General features: G+C 40.2%; 2 protein-coding genes across 3 annotated transcripts in view; one reads left to right on the top strand and one right to left on the bottom strand.

Moving 5' to 3' along the window:
* synj1 (synaptojanin 1) overlaps window positions 1–8,697 on the bottom strand; it is a 39,362-nt gene extending 30,665 nt beyond the window's left edge. Inside the window, 6 exon segments of the mRNA XM_036143051.1 lie at window positions 1,628–1,711; window positions 3,153–3,378; window positions 4,144–4,411; window positions 5,400–5,486; window positions 5,665–5,822; window positions 8,624–8,697. Of these exon segments, the coding sequence (XP_035998944.1) occupies window positions 1,628–1,711; window positions 3,153–3,378; window positions 4,144–4,411; window positions 5,400–5,486; window positions 5,665–5,788 (789 nt within the window). The 5' untranslated portion in view covers window positions 5,789–5,822; window positions 8,624–8,697.
* slc46a3 (solute carrier family 46 member 3) lies at window positions 7,974–22,331 on the top strand. 2 transcript variants are annotated; one of them, XM_036143052.1, is made up of 6 exons: window positions 7,974–8,317; window positions 11,352–11,571; window positions 14,673–15,555; window positions 16,478–16,561; window positions 16,770–16,926; window positions 19,668–22,331. In XM_036143052.1, the coding sequence occupies exons 2-6, from the start codon at window positions 11,377–11,379 to the stop codon at window positions 19,816–19,818; spliced, it is 1,470 nt and encodes a 489-aa protein (XP_035998945.1). In that variant the 5' UTR covers window positions 7,974–8,317; window positions 11,352–11,376; the 3' UTR covers window positions 19,819–22,331. The 2 variants fall into 2 exon arrangements, with proteins under 2 accessions (XP_035998945.1, XP_012714265.2); XM_012858811.3 differs by lacking the exon at window positions 7,974–8,317 and adding an exon at window positions 9,994–10,112.
* The last annotated feature ends 1,459 nt before the right edge of the window (window positions 22,332–23,790 follow it).

Raw genomic sequence — 23,790 nt, 5'->3', positions numbered from 1 at the left:
TTTATTTATTTAAATATATATATATATATATATATATATATATATATATATATATATATATATATATATAACATTTATAAATATATAAATAACAATATACAAAAACATACATTTACATATATGTATACATATATACATGTACACATACTTATATATACATATTTATATATTTAATATGAATAACACGTAAAATATTTCAGCACCTAATTTCCTAGTAGTTGATAGTGTTATTACATCCACTGACTGTAGAATTACCTATGAAACGTTTTCACTCAGCCAGAAAACTGCTTGTTGTTGCAACCAAATCCTATGGGATTCTGTGAGAGTAGGGAGTAGCAAGATGGCGGCCAGTGACTTCAGTTTTTCGGCAAAATCAGCACTCCAGTGTATTATATAGCTCAGTGGTTAGCACGTATCCGGCGGCTTTCGGGAACGTTAGCGGAAAGCGAGCAAAGTGGTTAGGGGGGGGATGTTTTCAGATCGGGCTCTCTCACCTGACCCAAGAAGTCTGGGAGCTGAGGGAAAACAGAAGAAAAGCCCTTTACCAACCACCGTCACTATCATTAACCTACCCCCCCACGTTTTCACTACTTCAACAACCCGTCTGTGCGATGTCAGGGCAGGAAGCCGTGCCGACTCATGTGATGAGCACATAATGCAGTATTTAGAGATGAGCCAAACAGTGTTTACCGGACAGGTGCAGCTTAGGGGGGGGGGCATGACTGAAGATGTGTCAGGAAATTGTTGTATGAACTCTGGCATCGCACAGAGGAAAGGCCTACCTGCAGCAATACAAGCAGCAGCAACAGCAGCAGAGCTCCCGACCCCCCCCCGCCCACCACCCGAAAGATAAAGACAAATAGAGGCCAGGAGGGGAGGAGAAGACACAAACTAAACAAAAAGGTTATACCAGGTGGGGGTTCTCATCCAGTCCATTAGGGTGCCGATTCTCAGCGAGGTGCAACAAAACACCCTTAATGGACTTTTTCTGAACACAGCAACAAAAAGGGTTAAAACGGAGATAAAAAAAGAAACACTTTTCTTTCTTTCTTGTCTCGTTAAACAGATGTCCGCTTGTCATTTGGGCACACTTTCACTGTTTTATACCGCCGTAGTTTTGGTTGCTGCGTGCCGGATGTCGTCTGGCATGAAAAGGAGCTTTTGAGTCTGTTCTTACCTGCAGAGAGAGAGCCGCTCCCTACCTGCGCTAACAGCCAGTGATTTAAAGAAGAAGGAGATCGGAGGGAGGCACTATTTGGGATTATATTTGGGATTATAAAATGTCATCAGTTGTCTGAACGGGGCCCAAACTGGGCTCGGACACCCACATGAGTAGAAATACGATGTATAACAAAGATGATTTAGCAAATAACACACAATTAAATCGGTCAATATGTTAGATCTGAGCATTTTTAACGAAGATTTGCCTCCATTAAAAGACTCGGCTACAGGTAATAAAGTGATATGCAGTGGTTTGAGTTCACGGCTTTGAAATGGGTTGTTAACAGGAGACGAAACGAAAGTAGGAAGGGCTGTGAAACGGCGAGGAGGGGGTGCGGAGAGGCGACCCTGCATAAAGCCCTGTGGTCACGACGCAGCGGTGGCAGCGGCTAAAACTTTTCGGTACCTGGATGCCCGGCTGTTCCCAGAACAGAGGAATGGAGCCCCGGATCTGGATGAAGGAGGAGACTTTGTCATCCAGGAAAACAACCTTAAAAAACAAAAACAAAAACAAAACAGAGAGAGAAATATATATATATTTTTTTGTCATGTAACTAATTGTGAATACACGATTAAAACCAACTGGATAAATAATTGAAAACAGCTCTACAACAGAACTACATGCCGTAACTTTTTTTTATAAATGTTGAAAGCAAGATAAAAAAAATCGTCCATCACCACAGGAACTGGGCAGCAAAAACACTCACACAACAATGCAGTGATATCTATCCAGGCATACGTCCAGTATGAGATTCTCACGGTATTGCAACAAAATATCAGTTACATGTTTTCATAGTATTCAAAAAAAAAAAAAGAAGAAGTTTGATAACGGTATCTGTAACATTTGGTGACTGAATCCGCTGGGGGAGCGCCGCTTTACTCTGGGCAGACCAAGCGCCAATGTTTCAATGTTTGAACGCAGCGGAGGTGGCTGCAGGTTAATCATGATTTAATGACCGCAGCGTAACCAGAGCAGTCACAGCCACTGGGAACCTCGTGGAACCCTTAAAACGTAAGCTAAAGTGCCGACAAAGGGTCTTAATTAGTGTTGCACCGATACCGATACCAGTATGGAACGGGCCCCCGATCCAGCACTAAAATGGTGGTATGGGTATCGGCGAGTACCAACAAATAGGGCACTGATACCATTTTGATGTTTGTATGTCACTTGAACGCAGCCTTCTCTCTCCCGACTAGTATTATACATGTTGTATAAGTTCATGAAAGTTGCATCATTTTGGCATTTGAGAGCCAAAACTCAGGGTTTATTCAAGTATTAATGTAATTTTACTGTCTTACTACTATTATACATGTTATAATTTTACAAATGTTGCACTATTTTGGCCTTTGAGAGCCAAAAGTTTATTCAACTATTGTCACCCATTCCAGGTAGGCAATACAAAGTTATACTACCCTAAGTAGTATGCAGTTCTTCGTATATACACACACACACCAATTTCAAACAGATGGTATCGGCCAATACTGCACAGCCAGGTATCGGGTATCGGTATAGGGGGCTAAAAATGGCATCGCCGCACCACTAGTCCTAATCCATCGGGTTCAACGCGTCGTTGATCCACTCTTTGCGGCCGTGACGGCTTCAACCGTTTGGGATGGTTCTTCCAGAAGCGCGTCCGTGAGGTCAGACATTGATGTTGGACAAATCACCGAACTTGCCGCCACACAGTCAGACAAGTGCCGTTCTCTAACAGACCGCAAAATCCAGACTCTGAGTGTTTGGATGGATGAGCTGATACTTTTTGCCTATTTAATGTATCCTGTTGGAAGCTCTTCTTTCTGAGTGATAGCTAAGAAAAAAAGGACTAACTTGTGGATCTGTGGCGCATGACAGCGGTGCCGTTTGTTTGTTTGGGTTTTTTTTTTTTAAACCAGAGACGCTCTCTTATGCGACGACTACAGCCGCGACTAACCTGCTCGGTCTCCACAAAGTTGGCCACCTGCCCGTCGTCGTTGGTTCCCCGCACGTTGAACCTGGTGCCGGCTCGCTCCGAGCTGAGCCGGGAGAAGATGCAGGCCTTGGCTTGCCTGTGGCCCGCGTAGATGGTCCGGATCTCCACGCCGCCGCACATCAGCCTCAGCAGCCAGTCGTCGCAGTTCACGCCGTAGTGTTTCAGGTGCAGGTGCAGCGACTGGTTCCTGTTTGTCCGTACGCAAAGGGGGGGAGAGGATTAATAAAAAGAAAAGAAAGAAAAAAATGACACGGTATATTCCCTTTTTAACACAATATGGTAAATTAATCACTCTGGGTTATTTGTAGGGCTGGGCGATATGGATTAAAAAATAAATCTCCGATTTTATCATACCAAATCCGATTAATCGATTTTTTTCCTCCTTTTTGTTTCATAAAAAGAAATTAACTAAATTATTTTAAAAACCTTGCTTTTTATGTCAAGCATTTCGTCAGGGAGTTGACCTGAATTCAAAGTGCAACTAAAAACAAGCTGTGAAACATGCTTGTAAAACAAGATGGCAGCCGTGCCATTATAAACAATGAAAATATAACAAAACATTTGCTGCTAGTGGTATTACACATTGAGCTAAGAACAGGCTTCACTGCACTTGTGAACTTCAAACTAAGTTAAAAAAAAAAAAGTAAATAAGTAAATGAAGTACCTCGTATTATGGTAAAAAAAAAAGTTTCCACTTAACAATATTTTGACAATATATTTGCCGAAACATATATTCAGCATCACATGCTGTTCTCTTCATGGAAACCCAATGAGTGTATTGGCAAAATAAAATCCAGATTTTCCAAAAATGAAATCTTAAAGAATTGTAAATTCGAATTAATCGATTAAATCGATTTATCGCCCAGCCCTAGTTATTCGAAAGCCAAAATGTGCCAAAACGGCTTTCTATTAACTTCAAAGAGGGGGAGGGGGGGGATGTTCATGTCGCTACCAAAAGAAGCGGTTGTCTGTAGTGTCCTCTAGGATCCTGCGATGCGCGTTGAGGCTCAGGTCCATGCTGACTCCGGTGGCCGACCAGGCAAAGTAAAAGTGCCCCGAGTTCAGCACCTTGCGCACCTCGGCGATCCGGTCCTCGTCGCTCGGGTCGTTCTTCAGCGATATGAAGTCCGTCTGCGTGACCCTGAACACCTCCGAGTCCTGCACCTTGCCCACGGAGCTGCACCCGGTCACGACCACCAGACTGTGCAGCATGGAGTCGCCTGGAAGAACGACGGGAACAAAAAGCAGTTTAGAGAGCCCGCCCTCGCCTGCCGGGAGACGGTTAACCGAAGTCAAAGCGCCACATGGCGGGGAATCCGGCTGGCCGGTCTTATCTCAGCCGTTGTGGGGGGAAAAAAGCCGAGCTTTAATCTTTCACGCCGCTGGTTCCTTGTTGTGATAACAAGAGCCTTCGAGGTCATATGTAGGATGGAAGAAAGCAGCTTATGAGAAACAGAGCCCCGAACCAGAGGGCCGTCACGGCTGCCGTTTAAGGCCAGGGACCCCTTAGCTAGTTTTTCCAAGGACCCCCTTTATATCCCTCATGCACTGCAAAAATAGAACTAAAAATAAGAACATTTTTCTTGAAATGAAAGTATTAGTCCTTGATTTGAGCAAGTAAATAGGACTATTTGCCAATGGAATAAGATTTTTTGCACTTAAAATAGGAACAATTCGCCTCCATCATCTTATTTCAAGTGCAGGATGTCTAATTATCTTATTTTAGGAGTAAAAATACTCATTCCATTGGCAAATAATCTTATTTAGCTGCTCAAGTCAAGGGCAAATACATTAATTTCAAGACAATTTTACTTATTTTTAGTTCTCTTTTTGCAGTGTGCTGATAGTATTTTTAAACAGCCTTTTGAACCGTTAAATACATTAAGAATTATGTACATTTTTAAAAATATATATAAATACACCTGATATCAGAGATATGGGTGTTGATTAGATCCTCATTCTCAATAAAGCCAAACTAATGTAACTGTTGCCTACATTTGGCCTTTATCTTACTTGATGAAGTGGATGGAGTTAAATATTTGTCCGTTGAGTTACTTAGCTCAACCCTGACCCGTCCTCAGCAGCGCCTCCTCAGGCCCAACATGGGTTTCACGGACCTCCAACACGTGGTTTGTGGACCCCCGGGGGTCCAGGGACCCCAGTCTGAGGGCCGCTGGTTTAAGGGAGAGTAATTGTGTGTTTTCCTACCCAGGTTAAGACGAAGGACGCCGAGAATCCCATACGCATCGAAGATCCTGGTGTATGTACTTTTAATGGCGTCCTTTTCCGCCGCCGCTAGAAGACAGACGAACAGAGGAGAAGAAAACATTCATTAGAACCTTTTCCAATACATCATATGTGTAGTTAAGGGTGCAACCGAAGGGTCATGCTTCCACCGAGCTGCCCTTTCCCTCGAGGGCGGGGTTCAAAGATAACGAGGGGTCCTATCTCCATCAGAAAAAGGACGGCTTACACAAAACGGCGACCGCGCCGGATTCGAACATGAGGCACTCCTCCCTGGCCCTCGTCTCCACTATGACGCTGTATGGCGGTGGATCCAGCTTGTGGTAAATACGATATCCTTTGCTGAAGGCCATGGCCGATCCGAGAGGGAAAAACACTACGCGATACCTGGAAAAAAGCAAAGAAATGAGAACCGGTGACTCAGATGCACGTACTTTTACAGCCTGGTTTATTTGAAAGCTTTTTCTACTGAAAAAAGTTTTTTTCCCTAAGGACGAAAACACATTAAAGGCGAAAACATGAACTGTCGGGTCTTTGCTAGAAGTAGTAGTTTGGGATAAAACAGAAGATATATATATAGATAGATATATCATTATTTAAACATCAAAGCACGAGTCCCTGACCTTTCTCAGATATTTTTTAAACTGAATAAAGTGCATCATGGTGTTAGTTAGCACTTAAAGACTAAAATAAAGGACGGGGAGCTCTTATTTCTGACGCATTTAATCAATAAGGTAGAAAAATCTATTTTCTCTGTGTTTCAGAGGTCGATTTCCATCTCAACTCAATTGATTGATTCATACCTGATATATAACGTGCGCATTCGCTGGCCACTTTATTAGGCGCACCTATTTAGTACCACTTCTCCCTTAATGCTTAATGGCATAAATTCAACGAGACGTCAGAAACATCCTCTAAAGCTTTTGGTCCTTAATAAAGCGTCAGCGCCTCGCAATTGCGGCGGATTTTCCGTCCACACGTCTACGACGCCATTCTCCCCGTTCCACTGCTTCTCAAAGGCGTTCCATTGGACGGGGATCTGGCGACTGCAAGAGCAACGACGTGTTCCAGTAACCAGTCCTAGGAGGATTTAAACAGCTGGACGGGGAGCATTGCCCTGCAGGAAGCGGCCAGGAGGTTGACATGCCGGCAACAGTACTCAGGTAGGCTGTGGGGTAAGAGCGGTGCTCAGGTGTTGCTAGATTGCCCAAACTGTGGCAGGAAAAGACTTTATTGTCATTATGCATGTATAGAGGCATACAAAACAAAATATGTTGCCTACAGCTTACGACAATGTAATGAGACTGCAATTGAAATAAGATAACATTACATGATAAAGTGTAGCGGTGATGAGAATGTAACAATGCAGGAGAAAACTGTTTTTTTTTGTTTTTTTAAAAGGTGTGCAGAAGAATGTTCAACACTGTTTGTAGTGCAAAAAAAAAAGCAATGGTGCAAAAAAGGCATTAATTTAAAAAGTTCAATGTTGGCAGTGCAAAATAATAACCTTCAGTTGTGTGCTTTTAAATTTAAATTGGTTATAAATGTTCAGCAATGTCGGCGGTGCAAGATAATGAAGCGAAATAGCCATAAAGTTCATGCCCATGTGCACAACTAGCAGCCTGGAGCGTTGATGTGAGGCAGAACGGAGCCACCGTGTCATTTCATTTAGGCCGATATCTGAGTCTACGATCTGAGCCGCTGTTTCTACTATCTCACACTAGTCTGCCCATTCTGATCCCCCTGATATCAACAAGACATGTTTTCGTTTGTTGTCGTCTGGCTTCTCGTGTTTGTTTTTGCTTTGGACCGTTCTCTGTAAACCTGAGAAGCATTGTGCATGAAAATCCCACCAGATCAGCCGTTTAAAACAAAAGGTCAGATCCGGCCGTCATAAAGTGGCTTTTGAGTGCATCGTCAATTGTTTGACACTCGTTCCGTCTACATGTAAAAAAGTTAGGGCCCCCCCCTTGTCCGGTTGGTGCCAATGGCTGCGGAGCTGCATCGTGTCACTGTGATCCAAGGCGAAAAAGGACATCAAGATAGCCAAGGTGGCACGGAACAGATAAGACCATAACACGCCACCTGCACATCAGAAAGTTGGTGATTTTGAATATGAATAGATCTTAGCAAACGTGTCACTCTGATTCTGAGTGGGGCCACTAAATCTGGCCAAGACTGAGACAAGGCATGAGGTCTGAAGGCCCGCCGGGTGCAGAGGAGCAGAGGAGCAGAGCAGCCGGGGCTTCCATCTCAGCATCAGCAGTACGGTGAGCCTCGTAGAGAAGAGGAGAGAACACAACAAACACCTTTACCTTTACTTACCCAGGGTGCCAAAAGAGAGCAGGCAGTGGGTGATAGGTGGGCACCTTCTACCTGTTTCATACCCTGGTGCAGAAAGGATCTGAGTGCATGTCTCTTAAAAAAAAAAAAAAACCAAGGGTTGCAATGCAGACATTGCAATAAAAGAGTGACAGTTTGCGTTTCGAAACGTTTCCCTCAAACTACAATGAAGGGAAATCTGCCCAACGATTAGAAGCAGGAAGAAGAAGAAGAAGAAGAAGAAGGAAAGTTATGCTGCAAAGTCAACCGGTGTAGCGGGCGATCAGCGAGCACAATGGCCCGCAGAGGTGGGGAAAAACACCATCATTTCTTCTTTTTTTTTTCTTTTTTTTTACCAGAACCACCGCAGGGTACCGGTGCCAGAGGGAGAGGGTGGAAGTTAAAGTGGCCGATCATCTTCCCTGACTCCCCGGCAGTCACGACTCCCAAACGCAGCAGCCGCTAACCCCCCCTGTCAGCCAGCCAGCTAGCACAACATGCTACATTCGTTTTAAACGCGACGCAAAGAGCGTCCAGCGTAGCGGGCGGATCACTCCCAGGTGAGGAGGCTGCTCGCTGTGCTTCGCCCGTCCAAACGACAGCCGGTCACGACCGCCGGGTTAGCCAGATTAAAATCACAGAGACGGCTATGACTCGCTAGGTTGCAATATTTTTGATGGTGGCACTACCTGAGCGTTCCCCGGGATGATTAGCGCTACCAGTTACTAACGCCTCCCGTATCTAGTCCCGCTCGTGTAAAACACGAACGCTTGCATATACGTATAGATATTGACTTTATTCGTTAATTGCTGTCTTTGATTAAAATAAACAGAGGGGGAAAGGAGGTACGGTATTTCCCGTCTTACCGTCTCCCCCGCCGGGTTGCTGCTCCGCTGTCACAACAAAATCCTTCCACCCCGGTGTGTTGGCGGAATGGTACATTCCGACGTAAAGATAACCACGCCTACCACACGTTACCGTAATACTTCTAAGCATAGACGTCATATACGTAGACGCGTCGTTGGGCGGGTTCTGCCTATGCTGCGATACGTCAGATCGTCCGCCATGTTAAATGTGGCAAATCTGCAGTTACTCAGTCACTTAAACAGTATCAGAGAGACTTTAATCTCAGAATATACTTTGTATTCGTAATATTTTTATTTTTGTAATATTACAAGTTTATTTTCGTATCCCTTTAGCTTAATTCTCCTGAATTTATTATCGTAAAAAATAAAGATAATTCAAATAATCTAACCTGGCCCTATTACTCCAGGAGTGAAATAATTCTGCAAACTGTGACTATTCTGGAAATGTTCCCTCTTAATTCTCATAATATGACGTTTTTCTCATAACATTACCACTTTTATGTTTTTTTTCTTTGTTTTTTTACTTTATTGTCCTAGGTCTTTTTTCCCTCACAATTTTACCTCTTTAATACTCGCCCAAAAAGTCTGTTCCTAAAGTTTCACATGTGACACGGTTTTATGAAATAATGAAGACCACAATATTTAGATTTAACAAATTGATCCTTATATTCATCACACACACACACACACACACACGTATATATATATATATATATATATATATATATATATATATATATATATATATATATATATATATATATATATATATATATATATATATATATTTGTCTTATTTATAATACTTGAAAATCTATGTCTAAATACAATAGTCTGTACTGTATGCAAGCTACAAACCTTGAAAAAGAATGGTCTTGCACAGCTTTTTCCTAGTGTTGCCACTCTGCGGCTTTAGTGTGTCCAGTTTTGCAACATGGTGCAGCCTTAGTTTATAGAAGGCAGATACAAACAATGAAATCAGCCCAAATACATTTCCACGCAGCACATGAATGAGGCATCTTCTCTGATCTACGTTCATTAACAACAGAACTTAACTTTTTTCTGCCACATACAATATGGCGGTGACGTTGACGTGTGAACCTGCGCCCAACGACGCGTCTACGTACGGAAGAGCCTCTGTTGCGGCAAAACTTTAAGCACTTGCCTGCAAAATACAATAAATGATAAAGGTAGAAGCTGTAGACGCAGGTCTTTAAGCTGCAATTAAAACCCAGAAAGAAACTGAAAAAAAATGTACTCGCCTGCTTTTACACATGAAAAAAAAAAAGAAAAAAAAGAAGATAACTCGCATCCAATTAGAGCACATTTGCGAACCTCTCTTCCAATTAGATTAGACCAGAGGCGGGACAACCGGCTTTCATAACCATGTACACAAGCGTACATAAGAGAAGAATCCCTTTTCGTAAACACAGCCAAGTGAGGAAGTTATTACCGAACAATAACATGATCGGATCGACTATTTAAGCAGGTAAGTGACAACATTACACCGTCTTTGCAAAACATTACATTTCTAAGCGCCATACATTCAGACCTTGCCGTGTTGTCTAATAATACATGTTATTGACGTGACCCAGCTCATTCTGCAGCGTGTACTGATGTTTCCCTTCAAGTAAACGGCATGGTTATTAATGAATTATGTGTCATCTTCCCTATTGGCAGACAGCATTTGATCACAGTATGTCTCTTAACATGACAGTATTTACGTTTAAAAAACTACCAGACAAATGTAAAAGGTTTAACTATGTTACTCGTGCGTGAATTTGTTCCGTTGATTTGAAGTCTGGAAACAGGAAAATAGAGGTCGTTTTCTTTGTCAACCAGTGCTTCGGTGGGGAATTCTAAGTTAGCTGTTTGATGATTAACTATGGGTCAAGTTTATCATATAATACTGGCCAGACATTTCGTTAACATGTCGTGGTCAATTTCTGCATTTAATTTTGCTTTTTAGTTGCTATTTAATCTAGATTAAAATCTGCTAAAGCAGGTTTTCACATGCAAATGTGACTGGAGACATTACACAAAGCCTAAAGCATCAAAGTTTGGAGTTTGTCTGTCTGTCTTTATTTATTTATTTTTTATTTGTTTGTTGTACTTTTCTTCATGGATTTAATTTTTTTATTTTTATTTTTATTTTTACAAAATTCCTGTTTCATAGGTATTAATCTGTACTCTGTATGGCCATAGTAAAACCTCTGCGTCATGTGTGGGAATGCTGCACGGATTTCAGGAACATATGAAAACATTAGAGCTATTTGTGAAGAGGACTAATGATGATTCCTGCACAGTTGCCAATCACCCGATATACTTAGGCTTGTTCAGTTCTAAATCATTTAAATTCAAACTGTTTTTAAATAGATTGACAACAATTAAGCTTCTAAAGACAATTGTTGTCACTGTTTGCTTCTGCTACAAAATCCATGGCGGTATCCGCTGAAGTCAACCTCTGACACACACATGTAAGGTTGCAACTCAAAAGCAACTCCATGTTTCAGAAACTGTGTCGACATTTGCCAAAATTCACTTTTCCATCATGACGTTTGCTGATACTTGCTGATTTTGCTTAATTCATGTGCCTCTTGTGAGGCCACCAACCCGAATGCACATAAAGCACAAAAAAACAGATAGTACCTTTAAAGATCAGTTTCTCGGCTCTCGGGTCACTACCATTCATCTCTGAATACCTTCTGTTCTCATCCTGCTTTTTCAGGGACCTTGTTTTTAACGGCCTCAGGATGAAGCGCCTTTACCTGGTGGAGCCAGTGGTGGCTCTGTATGCTTTTAGCAGCTTTCTCATCTACCCGCTTGTGCAGCAGTACGTGTACAGGAGGATTTGGGAGCAGCTGACCCACACCCCCTATCCTGTGTCCGACAACACCTCCAGATGTGCACCGAGCAACATCAGCAGCAACCACACCGATTTCCATAAGGTTAGTTTAGCTTTGCAGCATCTAAGGATGCATCCACCCCCTGGAGTTCTGTCAAACAATATTATTCTTTAGTTCCCTTTTTCCTATTGATCAAATGTAGCCACAAATAAAGGTTCTGTTCACAGTAAATGGAGGACAGCTTTAATACCTACCTACACCAGTAATAGTTTACTTCATTTTTAACTTCAGATGATAGTGCCTATTATGTATTTTAGTCTGACATAAATGCTTTTTCCAAACAAGTATGTACAATTAGTAATCAGTATTACTCTATAATCCTAGCTGGTTGTTATGCTGTCTATGAGGAAATAAAAACAGAGGAAAAAGTCAGCACTTTAATACACTGTGCTTCCTTTTCACATTTAGTCACAGCAAAGCAAAAAAATTCAATAGGTTTTATTGAGTTTTTACTTCATAGCCCAATAGTAAAATTGTGGGAAAATGATACATAGTTTTCAAAAAATTTTAACAAAAGAAAATATGAAATGGTGTGGTGAGCATTTGTATTCATCCCCTTTTAATCTCAGGCCGCTAAATACATCCCAGTGCAACCAATTGCTTTCAGAAGCCACATAAAAAATTATTAATCAAAGTTCCTTTAATGAGACAAAATATGAAATAGTTCAAGGGTCATGCATACCTTTGCAGAGCATTGTATGTCATTGTTGCACCTCAACATCGTTTTCAATCAGTACGGCAGTTTTCTTTTTATGATTGTGAATATCTTTAGTTGAGATCCACAGCAGTCATGTGACTCAAGTTAAACCTTCTGAACTTGACTTAGAAGCCCCGAACTATACAATCTGTAATCATTTCATATCCAATGCGGATTTTTCTTTCATGAGTTTACAATTTACCAAAATGATTTGATTTTAAATAGATAAGAAAACGCTCTTGAACTGGCAACATTTTGGTTTGCTGTGCAAACAACAAAAAAACAAAAAAAAAATCTAAAATAAAAGAAGTGAAACACGCTCAGACTGGAAAGACCTGTTTTTAACTGAAGCCGCTTCCAGATGCTTTGACTGCACCTGCATAGCAGTGGAGCTTTGTTCCTCTTGACTTTTCTCAAGAAAAAAAAACCTCACAAGTTCCCCCATGTTTGTTACACTGCAAAAACAGAACTAAAAATAAGCAAAGATTTAGTGAAATTAGTGCGTTTGTCCTTGATTTGAGCAGGTAAATCAAATTATCTGCCAATAGGATGAGTATTTTTACCCCTAAAATAAGATAATTAGATATAATGCACTTGAAATAAGACGATGGAGATGAGTTGCTCCTGTTTTAAGTGCAAAAATCTTATTCCATTGGCAAAGCATCTTATTTACTTGCTCAAATCAAGGATAAATACACTAATTTAAGAACATTTTAGTTATTTTTAGTTCCGTTTTTGCAGTGTGCTGTTTCAGCTGTCAGACCAAGATCTGAAAAGTTCAGACCTTCTAACATGTATCTGGGTTGCAAAGTAATTTTAAAAAGATGTCAGATGGAAAACAAAGTGCCCGGGAAAGAAGATTTGTTTTCTAGAGCTTTGGCGCATAGATTAAAGCAGCATTGTTACACCTGTTGCTGCACACTGCCAGACAGCTGACTAGCAGCCCAATAGATGTTTCCCCTTACTTTCAAGAAAGACTAATTTGTCTATTTGGAAATATCTCCAGTCGTGAAAAACATGAATAGTCATGGTTTGAAAACGGAAGGAGTGTCGCCCATCACTCTTTTTAAGGGAACTAAAACTGGTGTTTTAAAAAGCTGTAAGCAGCATGTCAGCTAAGCAGGTGACTGCAGGCTGGCTACGGGAGCAGATAGCATCACACTTTTTTTGTGTTAATAATCAGCATAGAGTTAAAAGATAATACGTAATAATGACAGCTAGTGTTTCAAATTGGTACAACAGCCTGCCACTGACAACAGTCTAATATGCCGTTTCCTCAACAGTCCTGTTGCAGTGAAACTCCACTGAATTTTTACTTTCCTAGGATAGGTATATGATGTTGTATTTGTTCTATTTCTGGTCCGCTTCTCTTACTGGCTTCCATGATTCCAAGCTGCTGCTCTTTTGCCAAAATAAAATATCAACTGCTGTGCTCTGTTTTGGGAACTCTGGGAACTCTCTCATGATTGGCTCAGAAACCAGGAAGTAAAAACAGGCTACACACTGAACCAGAACTTGACTAAGACATTGTTGATGGAGAGGACCGATTGTTTATCGGGAATGTTACGTCCATCCCATGTGAAAAATTAGAATGATTTAGGTTGATTTTGCAGTAAGTTTCTTACTTATTGCTCCTTTAAATTAATCAATCATCCAATCAATCATTCGACAAAGATTTAGCATGGAAAAGAAGCACAGAAATATGTAGCTATTACAGATGTTGCTCTGAAGGAATGAGGAAAGCTGGTTTAATCACTGCAATGTTAAAACTAGGATCCCAGATATTAGAAATGAATAAAATCATCATCATAAAGTTAGATAACTGAATAAATCTAAACCTAAAATAAGTAAACATTTAAAACATTGTAAAAAAAAAATACATAGGTCTAAACAAAAATATTAATTTGCACAAGCTGTATATATTTTTCATACTCATGACAACAAAAAAAATTATATTTAAAATCAGAAATTAGGAGTCGAATAAAATGCAAACAAAGCATATGCATCTTATGTTTAGTTTTAATGAAACATTAATGCTCGCTACTTGCTTAACAATGGCAAAATGCTAAACTACTACTAAATTTAGCAGGTCTTTGTTCCAGATTTTTGGTAAGTATATCTAAATAATAATAAATAAGTAGAATAGATGACATTATTATAAACGTAAAAAAAAACAAATTACTTTAGCAGCACAAAAAATAACTGTGGCATTTTCTTCGAAAATGCATCGTATTTCATTTTCTTGTGTTTAGATTTTCTGTAAATACCTTCAAAATGGATATTTTCAAGGTTCAGATGATATGAGAACACTAATCCATGCCTTGTTGTGATGTTATAGTGCCGCTGTCTAGTGTATATCAGATTTTTCTGATATCTACTAATTTCCTTTACTTGAAAGTAATAGAATCTTATTGTAACCTAATTTTTTTTCTGTCTGCTCTTCCAGGACGTGCAGAAGCAGGCGTCTCTTTTCTCCCTTTACTCGGAGCTCCTCACTACGGCCCCGTCTCTAGTCGTCACCCTCGTGTTGGTCGCCTATAGCGACCGGGGAGGACGCAAAATCACCATCATCATGCCTCTGATCGGCACGCTGATCTACACGACCACCTTCCTGATCGTGTCCTTCTTTGAGCTCAACATCTACCTCCTCATCGGCGCTTCGTTCCTCAGCTCTCTGTTCGGGGGTATCATCACCTTCCTGGGGGGCTGCTTTGCCTACATCGCGGACTTGTGCCACGACGACCGGCAGAAGACGCTGCGCATGGCCGGGGTGGATATGATGATCGGTCTGTTGTCTGGCGTTGCTGCTATATCCACAGGTTACTTCCTGAGAGCTGCGGGCTTTAACTGGCCTTTCCTCACTTCGGCTCTGTGCCAGTGTTTGATCCTGATCTATGCAGTGTTTATCCTAGAGGAGACAGTGAAAAAGACCCCCGTTGATGGCGGTACTCTAGACGGGCCTCCTCAGCGCCCTACGTTGAGACAGTTGGTCTTTGGGCTGTGTCAGATCTTTGCAAGGGCGAGCTCCAGGTGTAAGAGAGTCTTGGCCCTCCTGATGATCATCTTCACCAGCTTCACCTTCGCCTACATCGGAGGCATCTCCTTGGTGACGCTGTACGAGCTAAACGAGCCGCTGTGCTGGACTGAGATTCTGATCGGCTATGGCTCAGCGCTGTCCACCACGGTGTTCCTGACCAGTTTCGCCGGCGTGTCGGTGTTCACGTACTGCGGCGTTCCACGGCTGCTCATCGTCACGCTGGGGATCCTGTCTGTGGCGTCAGGATTGATCCTGGTGGCGTTTGCGAAGACAACAGTGCTGATGTTTGTAGGTGAGCATAAAGCTGCTGAGTTACAATTCAATCAAATACATGGATGGATGGATCATGCCTTGCCCTACAAATCCTTTTTTATCGGTCCTAATAATGTAATATAAATATTCTGAGAAACTGAATTTTGCCTTCTCATTAGCTGAAAGTCTTTATCGTTAAAGCAAACAGATATAAACACTGGCTATATAAAGCTGTGCGTGTACTGAATCTAGGTATTATATGAGTTTGACGTGGAACGAAATTACAGGAATAAATAAGGTTTCAGATAATGTTCTAATTAAGCTGCACCTGTAATAAAATTCTTGTGTTATGATTTGCAAAATGCAATATAATCGTGATAGGTATATCATTATGAATAGTACATATATTTGTGAAATATCGTTTTATTTATTTTTTATACAAGACACTCCTGCTGAAAAAAACACATCCTATAAAATCGATATTCTTCAGCCAACTGTGAGTGAATGCAGAGAGCGTGTCTAACACCCATACCTGTCAAATTTCAGGCTTTATAATTTATGTTGTCCTGATCTGAAACTGATCTGAAATGGGTTTTAAATATTGGACATTCATACAACAGACAAATTCCCACCGCAAAGATCACAGCGTAGTCTCCCTGGTTACAGATTGACAGTAAGTTTATAGGCCTGTTTATAGTTTACTGGGTCTTTTATTAGATGACTGAGATTTCAGCCTGATGGTGTTTGTAATTATGACATCTTATCTCTGCCTTGTTTATTTTCTTATCTCTGCTTTGTTTGTTTTAGATATATTACTGCCAGGGGGCTTATTATGAAAGGCATAAAGGTTGAAACTCAACCGCTGCAGCTAAAAAAAAAACATTGATTTCCATCACTAATTCTGTGTTTGACGTTGCATAACAGCTTCTCTAAGATTTCTGCTGTATGTTTGTTCATGGCAGTGAGAATCCCCATGCTTCTGTCCATCATGCCGTTCCCTGTTCTGCGCTCGGTGATGTCAAAGATCGTCTCCAAGTCCGAGCAGGGTGAGTGATTTTAGGACGCGCGCCATGGAAGCGTGTCTCTGTTTGAAGAGTCAAGAGTCCACTGGTGTGGGTCTTGTCCTCAGCGTTTCAGCGCACACTTGAAAAACAAAACACTTGAAGTTAAAGCGGTTGGAAAAAAAGGATCATTTTTAGTATAGTTGTCGCTGTTATACTTGACTAAATATTTTTTTTTCTGTTTTGTTTTCAGGAGCCCTGTTTGCTTATCTTTCCTTTCTGGAGAGCTTGTTTAACAACGTTGGATCTGCGGTCTTCAACAGTATCTATGCTGCCACGGTGGGGTGGTACCCTGGTTTTGCCTTCCTACTAGCTGCCGGACTCCTCGTCATTCCTTTAGCCGCCCTTGGGTGAGTACATTTTTTTTCTAGTCTTTACACCTGTTGAACTAAAAAACTATCTGTCTTCGCAGTGAGCTCAATTTTTCTCAGAGGCCGAAAGAACACGCATCTAAAAAGAAAGGACATTATCGTTGCTTGTCGCCTTCATACAAACACGGTGCTTTGCAAAAGTGTTCAAACTTTTGGGTGTGTGAAGAAATAGAATCACCGATTTTAATTATTTTCCGCCTCCTTTACTCTGATGCCCATCAATAAAATCTGCTTTGACCAGTTCCTTTAAAAAGTAATCTATAGTTATTCAAAAACACCGTCTACTTTTGTTGACGGTTGACTTTAATTGTGACATTCTGACTCTTGAATATGTTTCCATCTGAACCACTGGAGCTCCTGCTGTATTTTTAAGGCCGTGTTCCTTCTGGGAGATAACATTCCTCTTTTGGTCTCAGGTTTTTTTGCGGCCTCTGAACGACTTTTTGCTGAGACTGCCCTGTATTTGCCTCCATCCATTTTCGCATAACTCTGACCAGCTTCTTCTTGTTCCTGCTGAATGAGAAGCATCCCCTCAGCATGATCCCACCCGCATGTTTACCACAGCGATGGTATGGGCATTATGATATGCACTATTAGTTGTTGGGGTTTTTTTTTGTTCGTTGGTGAAGATTCTCAGTCATCCAGGTCATGAGCAATCCAAAAAAAAAGGTTAATGTTTTATTTTTTAACCTTTTTTGGATTTTTTTTGTTGTTCACACAGATATTTAGATATTCAGTTTTGGTGTAAGGTGTTCCATGCGGTTGCTGTTTCCCGAACATGCTTTGTGGCAAATAGGACTTCTTTGTGAGATTTTGCCAGCAGTCGCTCACTTCTCGCCACTTTTTCACAGAAGTGTTCCTCAGAGAGACAGCCGGAGAATAGAAACTGTCTCTGCGGTGGCTGTTATTGTCAAACAGAACCCCAAATCGCCTGCCCGAAGATAAAAGTCTGATGGGATTGAGTCCCTGTAGTGTGAGGTCTGCAGAGATGTCGGTTTCCTGACTCTGTCCTGGTTCTCTGGATGATGTCCGTTACCATTAGCGGATTAGGCTCCAGGTGGTTCTTGTTGCATCAGTGGATCAGTCAATCCTCCTCCCATCTTTACGCAGACTCATTGTTATCAGGGAACAGGCCAGGAACAAGCAGGTGTATCTCTAAGTTAAATGCTTTTTGGGGGATAAAGGTGTTGAGCACACTATAATGAATATACAAAATCATTATTGTTGCATCTTACTGCTGGTAATAATTTGTCTTCAGATCGGCGTTTGAACTAAAACGCAGGCTTTCAGCAATGTGAAGATGTTTGCTTAAGTTTTTTTTTTTTTTTTGGTCTTTGAATGTTGTGCTCAACTCCGTGGAAGGATTTTAATAGCAAAATATTTTTTTTTCCTGCTTAGTCATATTTACTTAACTTTTGTAGAAAAGAGAAATGCTGTTTGGCATCTAAAAAGGAGGAAGGCACAGTTCCCTATTTCCAATTCAACTTTCAGCACCAAACCCCCTTTTCCATAGTATTAAAAACCACATTTTAGACAATTCCCCTCAACTTCTTAAAGTATAAAGTCGCCTTTAGACCTTTAAAATGTTGATCAGCATATTTCTTTATTTAAAAGCTGGAAGAAGAAAGCCATTGTTGAAAGAAAACTGTAAGATATTCTCTGAAGCCGTGTGGGGAAGCACCAAACATCATGCTGTGTGGGGGTACTTTTCTTTAGCAGTTACAGGAAAACTAGTCAGAGGTGATGGATAGAGATAGATATAGGGAACTTTTGGAAATAAATCTGTGTAAAGGCTGCAGTAGACTGGCGCAGAGTTTCAGCTTCAAGCAGGACAATGGTCCTAAACACACAGCCAGAGCTAGCATGGACTGGTATAGATCTAAGCATAATCATGTGTTAAAATGGCCTAGTTAAAGTCCAGACCCGAATTCACTGGAAAATGTTTGCAGATTCTCTACATCCATTTAGAAAGAGTTTGAGTAATTGTTGATGAAGACTAGACAAATGTCTTTTTGTCTCTAGATGTAAGAATAGTTGCAGATTTCATTGCAGTGAAAATATTCTTTCCTTAATGCACAAACACACCACACTTTTCAGATTTTCATTCGTAAAAACAGTCGGAAAACAGCGGCATTACTTTCCATCCCCTTCACAACTATGCACTGCGTTGTGTCCATCAGACACAATTCAGATAACATCTACTAATGTTTGTGGGGTATGAATACTTTTGCAAAGCACTGCCAAGAGGACCGAAGCTCTCTGTTGTGTTGAACTGAAGGCTGTGTTGCTGACTGCTGTTAAACTGAGAATACAAAGTGAAACTGCTTAGTCACTGTGGGAGCTGCAGCGTGAAATATCACCCTCCTCAACCGACTACTCATCTTGTCACAAGCTCTGCTCCTTTCTTTGGACTGTGGTCAGTTTTAAAATAACAAAGTCACTGGACTAGAAGTCCGATTCTCCATGCTAACTATACACGTGGAGACATGTTGCCATTGGTTTTTATTCAAACCATTTCTCTTTTCAAAACAAACTTATTATAGATGTTGTGGTTGTAATTTGTTTTCATGATATAACTGCAGTTTGTGTCATGTTAGAACCTGTAAAACATGACTAACAGGAAGATACGCCACTGCAGATAGGGCCCGCTCCCATTTTAGCTGGAATTGGTAAAGTGTGTTTTTTTTTTCCTCCTCTGTTCTCCTTTTGGGAACTTGTAGGGCCGTGGCTTTAATTGGATTGGATGTCACCACCGAACCCAGAAAGGCAGAAGATCCAACCTCCGAGGAGGACGGCCGGGCCGAGAATGATAACGACACCAGTCCTCTCCTAAACCCTTCTTCTATCAACGGCTCAGCTGCACCTTGTTAGCTTATTTACCTTTCAAGTATGTCAGTAACTGTCACATTCAGTTTTCTGGGTTGTTACCACAAATAACAGTTTAATTTTTTTGTTATTAACTAACTGGTTTTGATGCAGTCTTTTTGAAGGAAGGCTTATTGCTCAGTTAGCAACCAGGTTTTATTGCTGAAAACAGATCTCATTCAAGATGAAATGTCATTTAATGACGACAAATATGTTAAGAAGGAGAAAGTAAGCTTTATCTTTCTCAGGGCAAATACGTGTGTGTGGCTTTATTAGAGATGTATAGTTGTTTTTAAAACTTCTGGTTGATTAATGTGTGGTGTAATTAGCTGTTTGATCATTTCACATTATTACAAGAGTGTTGTCTCCTTTCAGCGTGTTACGATTTTTAAGTTTTTACCATTAATGATTTTTTGGGCCAATTTTCACCAAAGTACTTAAAGGTACATGTTCACGTTATTTGACTTTTTTTTTTTTTATATATATATAATAACTACTGGCATATATTTATATGCCAGTAACTCACTCTGGTTGGATATAACATTTTTTTCTGAAGGATTGCCATGACCTGCTGGCACAGTATTTGTTATTTTTGTCTTTTAAGCTTCGTTTTTGCTCAATTTGTCAGTAAATATAGCCTTTTCTGTGTATATTTACCATTACAACATCATGCGTACAATTGGTCTACAAGCCGAAGCAATGGAGGCAAGCGAGTGTGGAACTCCCAGCATAGTTGTGAAAAAGAAAAGAAACGTGGAACTTGAAATAAGAGTAGGTCGGGACTTATTTAGTAGCTGCGTCAATGGCGACCATCTGGTTTTCTAATAGTTCTGCTGTACTGCCGGTAGATGGCGCCACATCTGTTTATGTCAGCTCATTGTTGGGGTTCTATTTAGGCTAAAAAAAAGGACTATTAAAACACTATCTGTACAGGCTCTTGGATTGTAAAGCATTATTTTATCATAATCAACTGGATTTTGGTCTTTTTAGTATAGGTATATAACATGGCTATATACCTTTAAAGTATAGTACAAATACTCAAGGCACAGAAATGTATCCCCTCCCCCCACCCCCCCAAAAAAACCACATCAAAAAACCCTCTATGTTAACCAAGCCAGCATGCCTTCTTGCCAAATAATTGTTGAAATCTGACAATCTTGGGTTACAGGGGCCTAGTCACGTATCATGACTTTAAGGATTTGAACACCAGTAGCTCACTCTGGTTGCATACAATGGTTTTCCCATTAAATTAGCACACTCTACTGGCATATTATATCTTATTTCTATGTTTTACATTTTGTTCTTTATTAGTAAGCATAGTGCTTTTGTGTATATTTACCATAACAAGGCCACATGACCAGAAGTTTGAGCGCTATGAGTAAAAAAAAGTAGATGCGATGGAGCAGAGCGAATCAGTAACTCTCAGCAGAGGTGCAAAAAGAAAGGCCTAGTTGACCCTAACCCTTTAGATTGTGTTGGTCACTTTACTGTGAGGCTTCGCAGGATGGTCTACTGGCTCTTATAGCAGCTGCATCAATTGGCGCCATCTTGCTTTCTGATGGTTCTGTGGTACCACCAGCAAATGGCTCACAACAATGTTTGTGAAAAATTATTTTGAAACTCAAAAAGGGCTAAGTAAACACTATCCGCACGAGCGCTTGGTGTATATTGTTTCATTTCAAGATGAAAATGTGTTTTTTTTTGTGTGTTTTCTTTAAGAATGGTGTGATTAATTAATTTATGTAGACCAGAAAAGAGCCTGACAGAGTAATTTGATGGGTTCTGATGTTTTTTTTTTCTTAGGAATTAAATTTTATATTGTGTGAAACTATGCTTCTTTTGAAAAAATATTTGCACAGAATGTGACTTTATGTGTTACATACTTTCTGTCTTTTATTTTTTGTTGTTGTTGTTATTAGAATTAGATGTGAAACTATGAACAAAAATCAAAATAATTAAAGTGTCAACACTTCTATTAGGGAAGAAGGAGTTAAAAGGGAAACAAACCAGATGAGTTTACAGCTCATGTATCTGTGTTCAAGAGCTAGGATGTTTATGAAAATCCAATTCCCAAAATGAATCCTTTTCTGAAGAAGACTTGATTAGGAGAGCACTTGATTGGTGACTGAAAACACCACTAATTGAAAGCCATTAACTAGCAGTAGGAATTAACTAAATACGTTGGGGTTTTGTTTTACATTGGAAATGGTGGCTGTGGATGGAAAACTGCCACTGGGGAATTAAATTGCTCAGGTATACATATCTTGGGTATGACACTTGACTAATTATTAAATTCAGTACCTATTTTTAACATTGTTTTTTGTTAGCTCACAGTGAACACAAGAAGACAAAGGTCTATATCACAGAACTGATCCCTTGATGCCAAATGTTACCAAAATGTGGAAATTGTACTGCAGCACTTCATGGATCCAGGGTTAAGTTGAGGAAATCAAACTTCTATATAAAAAAGCACTTTATATTAGTTAATGTTTTCCAATAAAATTAGCATATGAAACGGTTGTTTGTTTTCTCCTTCATTATGCCCACAGGAACTACTCACGCTTTGACATTTTGTGTTTAAAGCATTTGCAGGTTTGTTTTTGTCAGTTGTTCTCCATTTGCTAAGATTACAGCTGTTGCCAGATATACGTTACTACAGCACATGCTCCAGGATTAATTTCTTTGCCTCAACTCAAATTTCTAGTTTAGATTTCAACAAAATGTTGACGCAACAAAGGGTCTTACAATCCCCATTGAAAGCGTGCGAGAAAGTTCCTTGGAAGGAAAACCGAAAAACCCTGAAATAACATACATAACATTGTCTGTGTACATGAGAATGCATTGATAAGCCATTTATATTTCAAAATGCACTTTAAATGTTTCAGAAGCATTTGCGAAACATCACTTTATCTGAAAACCTAAAGCCAATGATTTATGGGCATCAACTTAATGTTACTTCTGACCTTCACTCAACCATTTTCCTCCTTCGAGCTCTCCACTCTCTCAGAGATCTCTGACACCATCCACAAGTCCAAACTCACCACCACATGGTGGACCCCCTCCCAACAGTTCTGGTTAAGTCCTGCTCCCCCTCTCTGACCCCCCCCCCCCCCCCCCCCATCACCATCTCTGCCGTTACCCTCTCCTCTCTCACCACTGGTACTGTTCATACTACATCAAAAAGTGACTTTTTGAATTGAGAAAGCTTCCTGGAGAGGAAGCGAAACGTCTTCAACTACGGAAAACAAGTCCAGTTGCTTTGTTTTTTTACTTTTTTTTTGTTATAAAAGATAAAAGTTACTGAGTTATTTATGAGGAGAAGAAACGCCCTCTCGTGTATTTCACAAAGGAAAAGAGGACATGTTGTTTTCAAATGGTTTTTAAATTAAAAAACACTTACATAAATGAAAATGCTATATACAAATAAAATAACTAAAAATGCAAGGCCTCTTGACGTCACATACAAGTCAGAAGCATATAGTCTATTGGTTCAGAAACAGGTGTATCATACTTTGGGATGTCCAATAAACATCTATGGCATGAAGAATGCCTGAAATTGAAATTCACTTATAGTTACATTGCTGTATATTCAAAATGCCACACATTTAGAAATCTCTTCACATATTTGACACATCACTATTAGAGTCGCTAGGAAGTGAGAGAGAAGCAAAATATGCTTGTAATTGAATTTTAAACAATGTCAGGGACACATTTTTATTTTGCTGTTTGCCTTTATGGATATGGTATTTATCCATAGGAATAATTATACTGCCAATTTTACAAATTAAATTCGGTAGACTGTAATTACTAGAAAGTATTTGCTCTAAGTTAAACTGTAATTTTATCTATTTAAATTTTCAGCCAATTCTGTAATTCTTGCCAAAATTAATTTTTTCCATTGTATTGTCTAGAACAAAAATTTGCTATTTTAATCTTTTTTTGGGCATTGCAGCATTGGGATAATACCAATTTAATATT

Source organism: Fundulus heteroclitus, chromosome 11 (assembly GCF_011125445.2).
Source record: "Fundulus heteroclitus isolate FHET01 chromosome 11, MU-UCD_Fhet_4.1, whole genome shotgun sequence".
NCBI lineage: Eukaryota > Metazoa > Chordata > Actinopteri > Cyprinodontiformes > Fundulidae > Fundulus > Fundulus heteroclitus.
This window is presented reverse-complemented; position numbering and strand designations above follow the sequence as displayed.

Excerpts from the sequence above, each read along its gene's own strand:
- slc46a3 (XM_036143052.1), top strand. The coding sequence starts at position 11,377 with ATGAAGCGCCTTTACCTGGTGGAGCCAGTGGTGGCTCTGTATGCTTTT. Across the intron at positions 15,556-16,477 it reads AACAGTGCTGATGTTTGTAG|TGAGAATCCCCATGCTTCTG; the intron begins GTGAGCATAAAG and ends TGTTCATGGCAG. Across the intron at positions 16,562-16,769 it reads CGTCTCCAAGTCCGAGCAGG|GAGCCCTGTTTGCTTATCTT; the intron begins GTGAGTGATTTT and ends TTTTGTTTTCAG.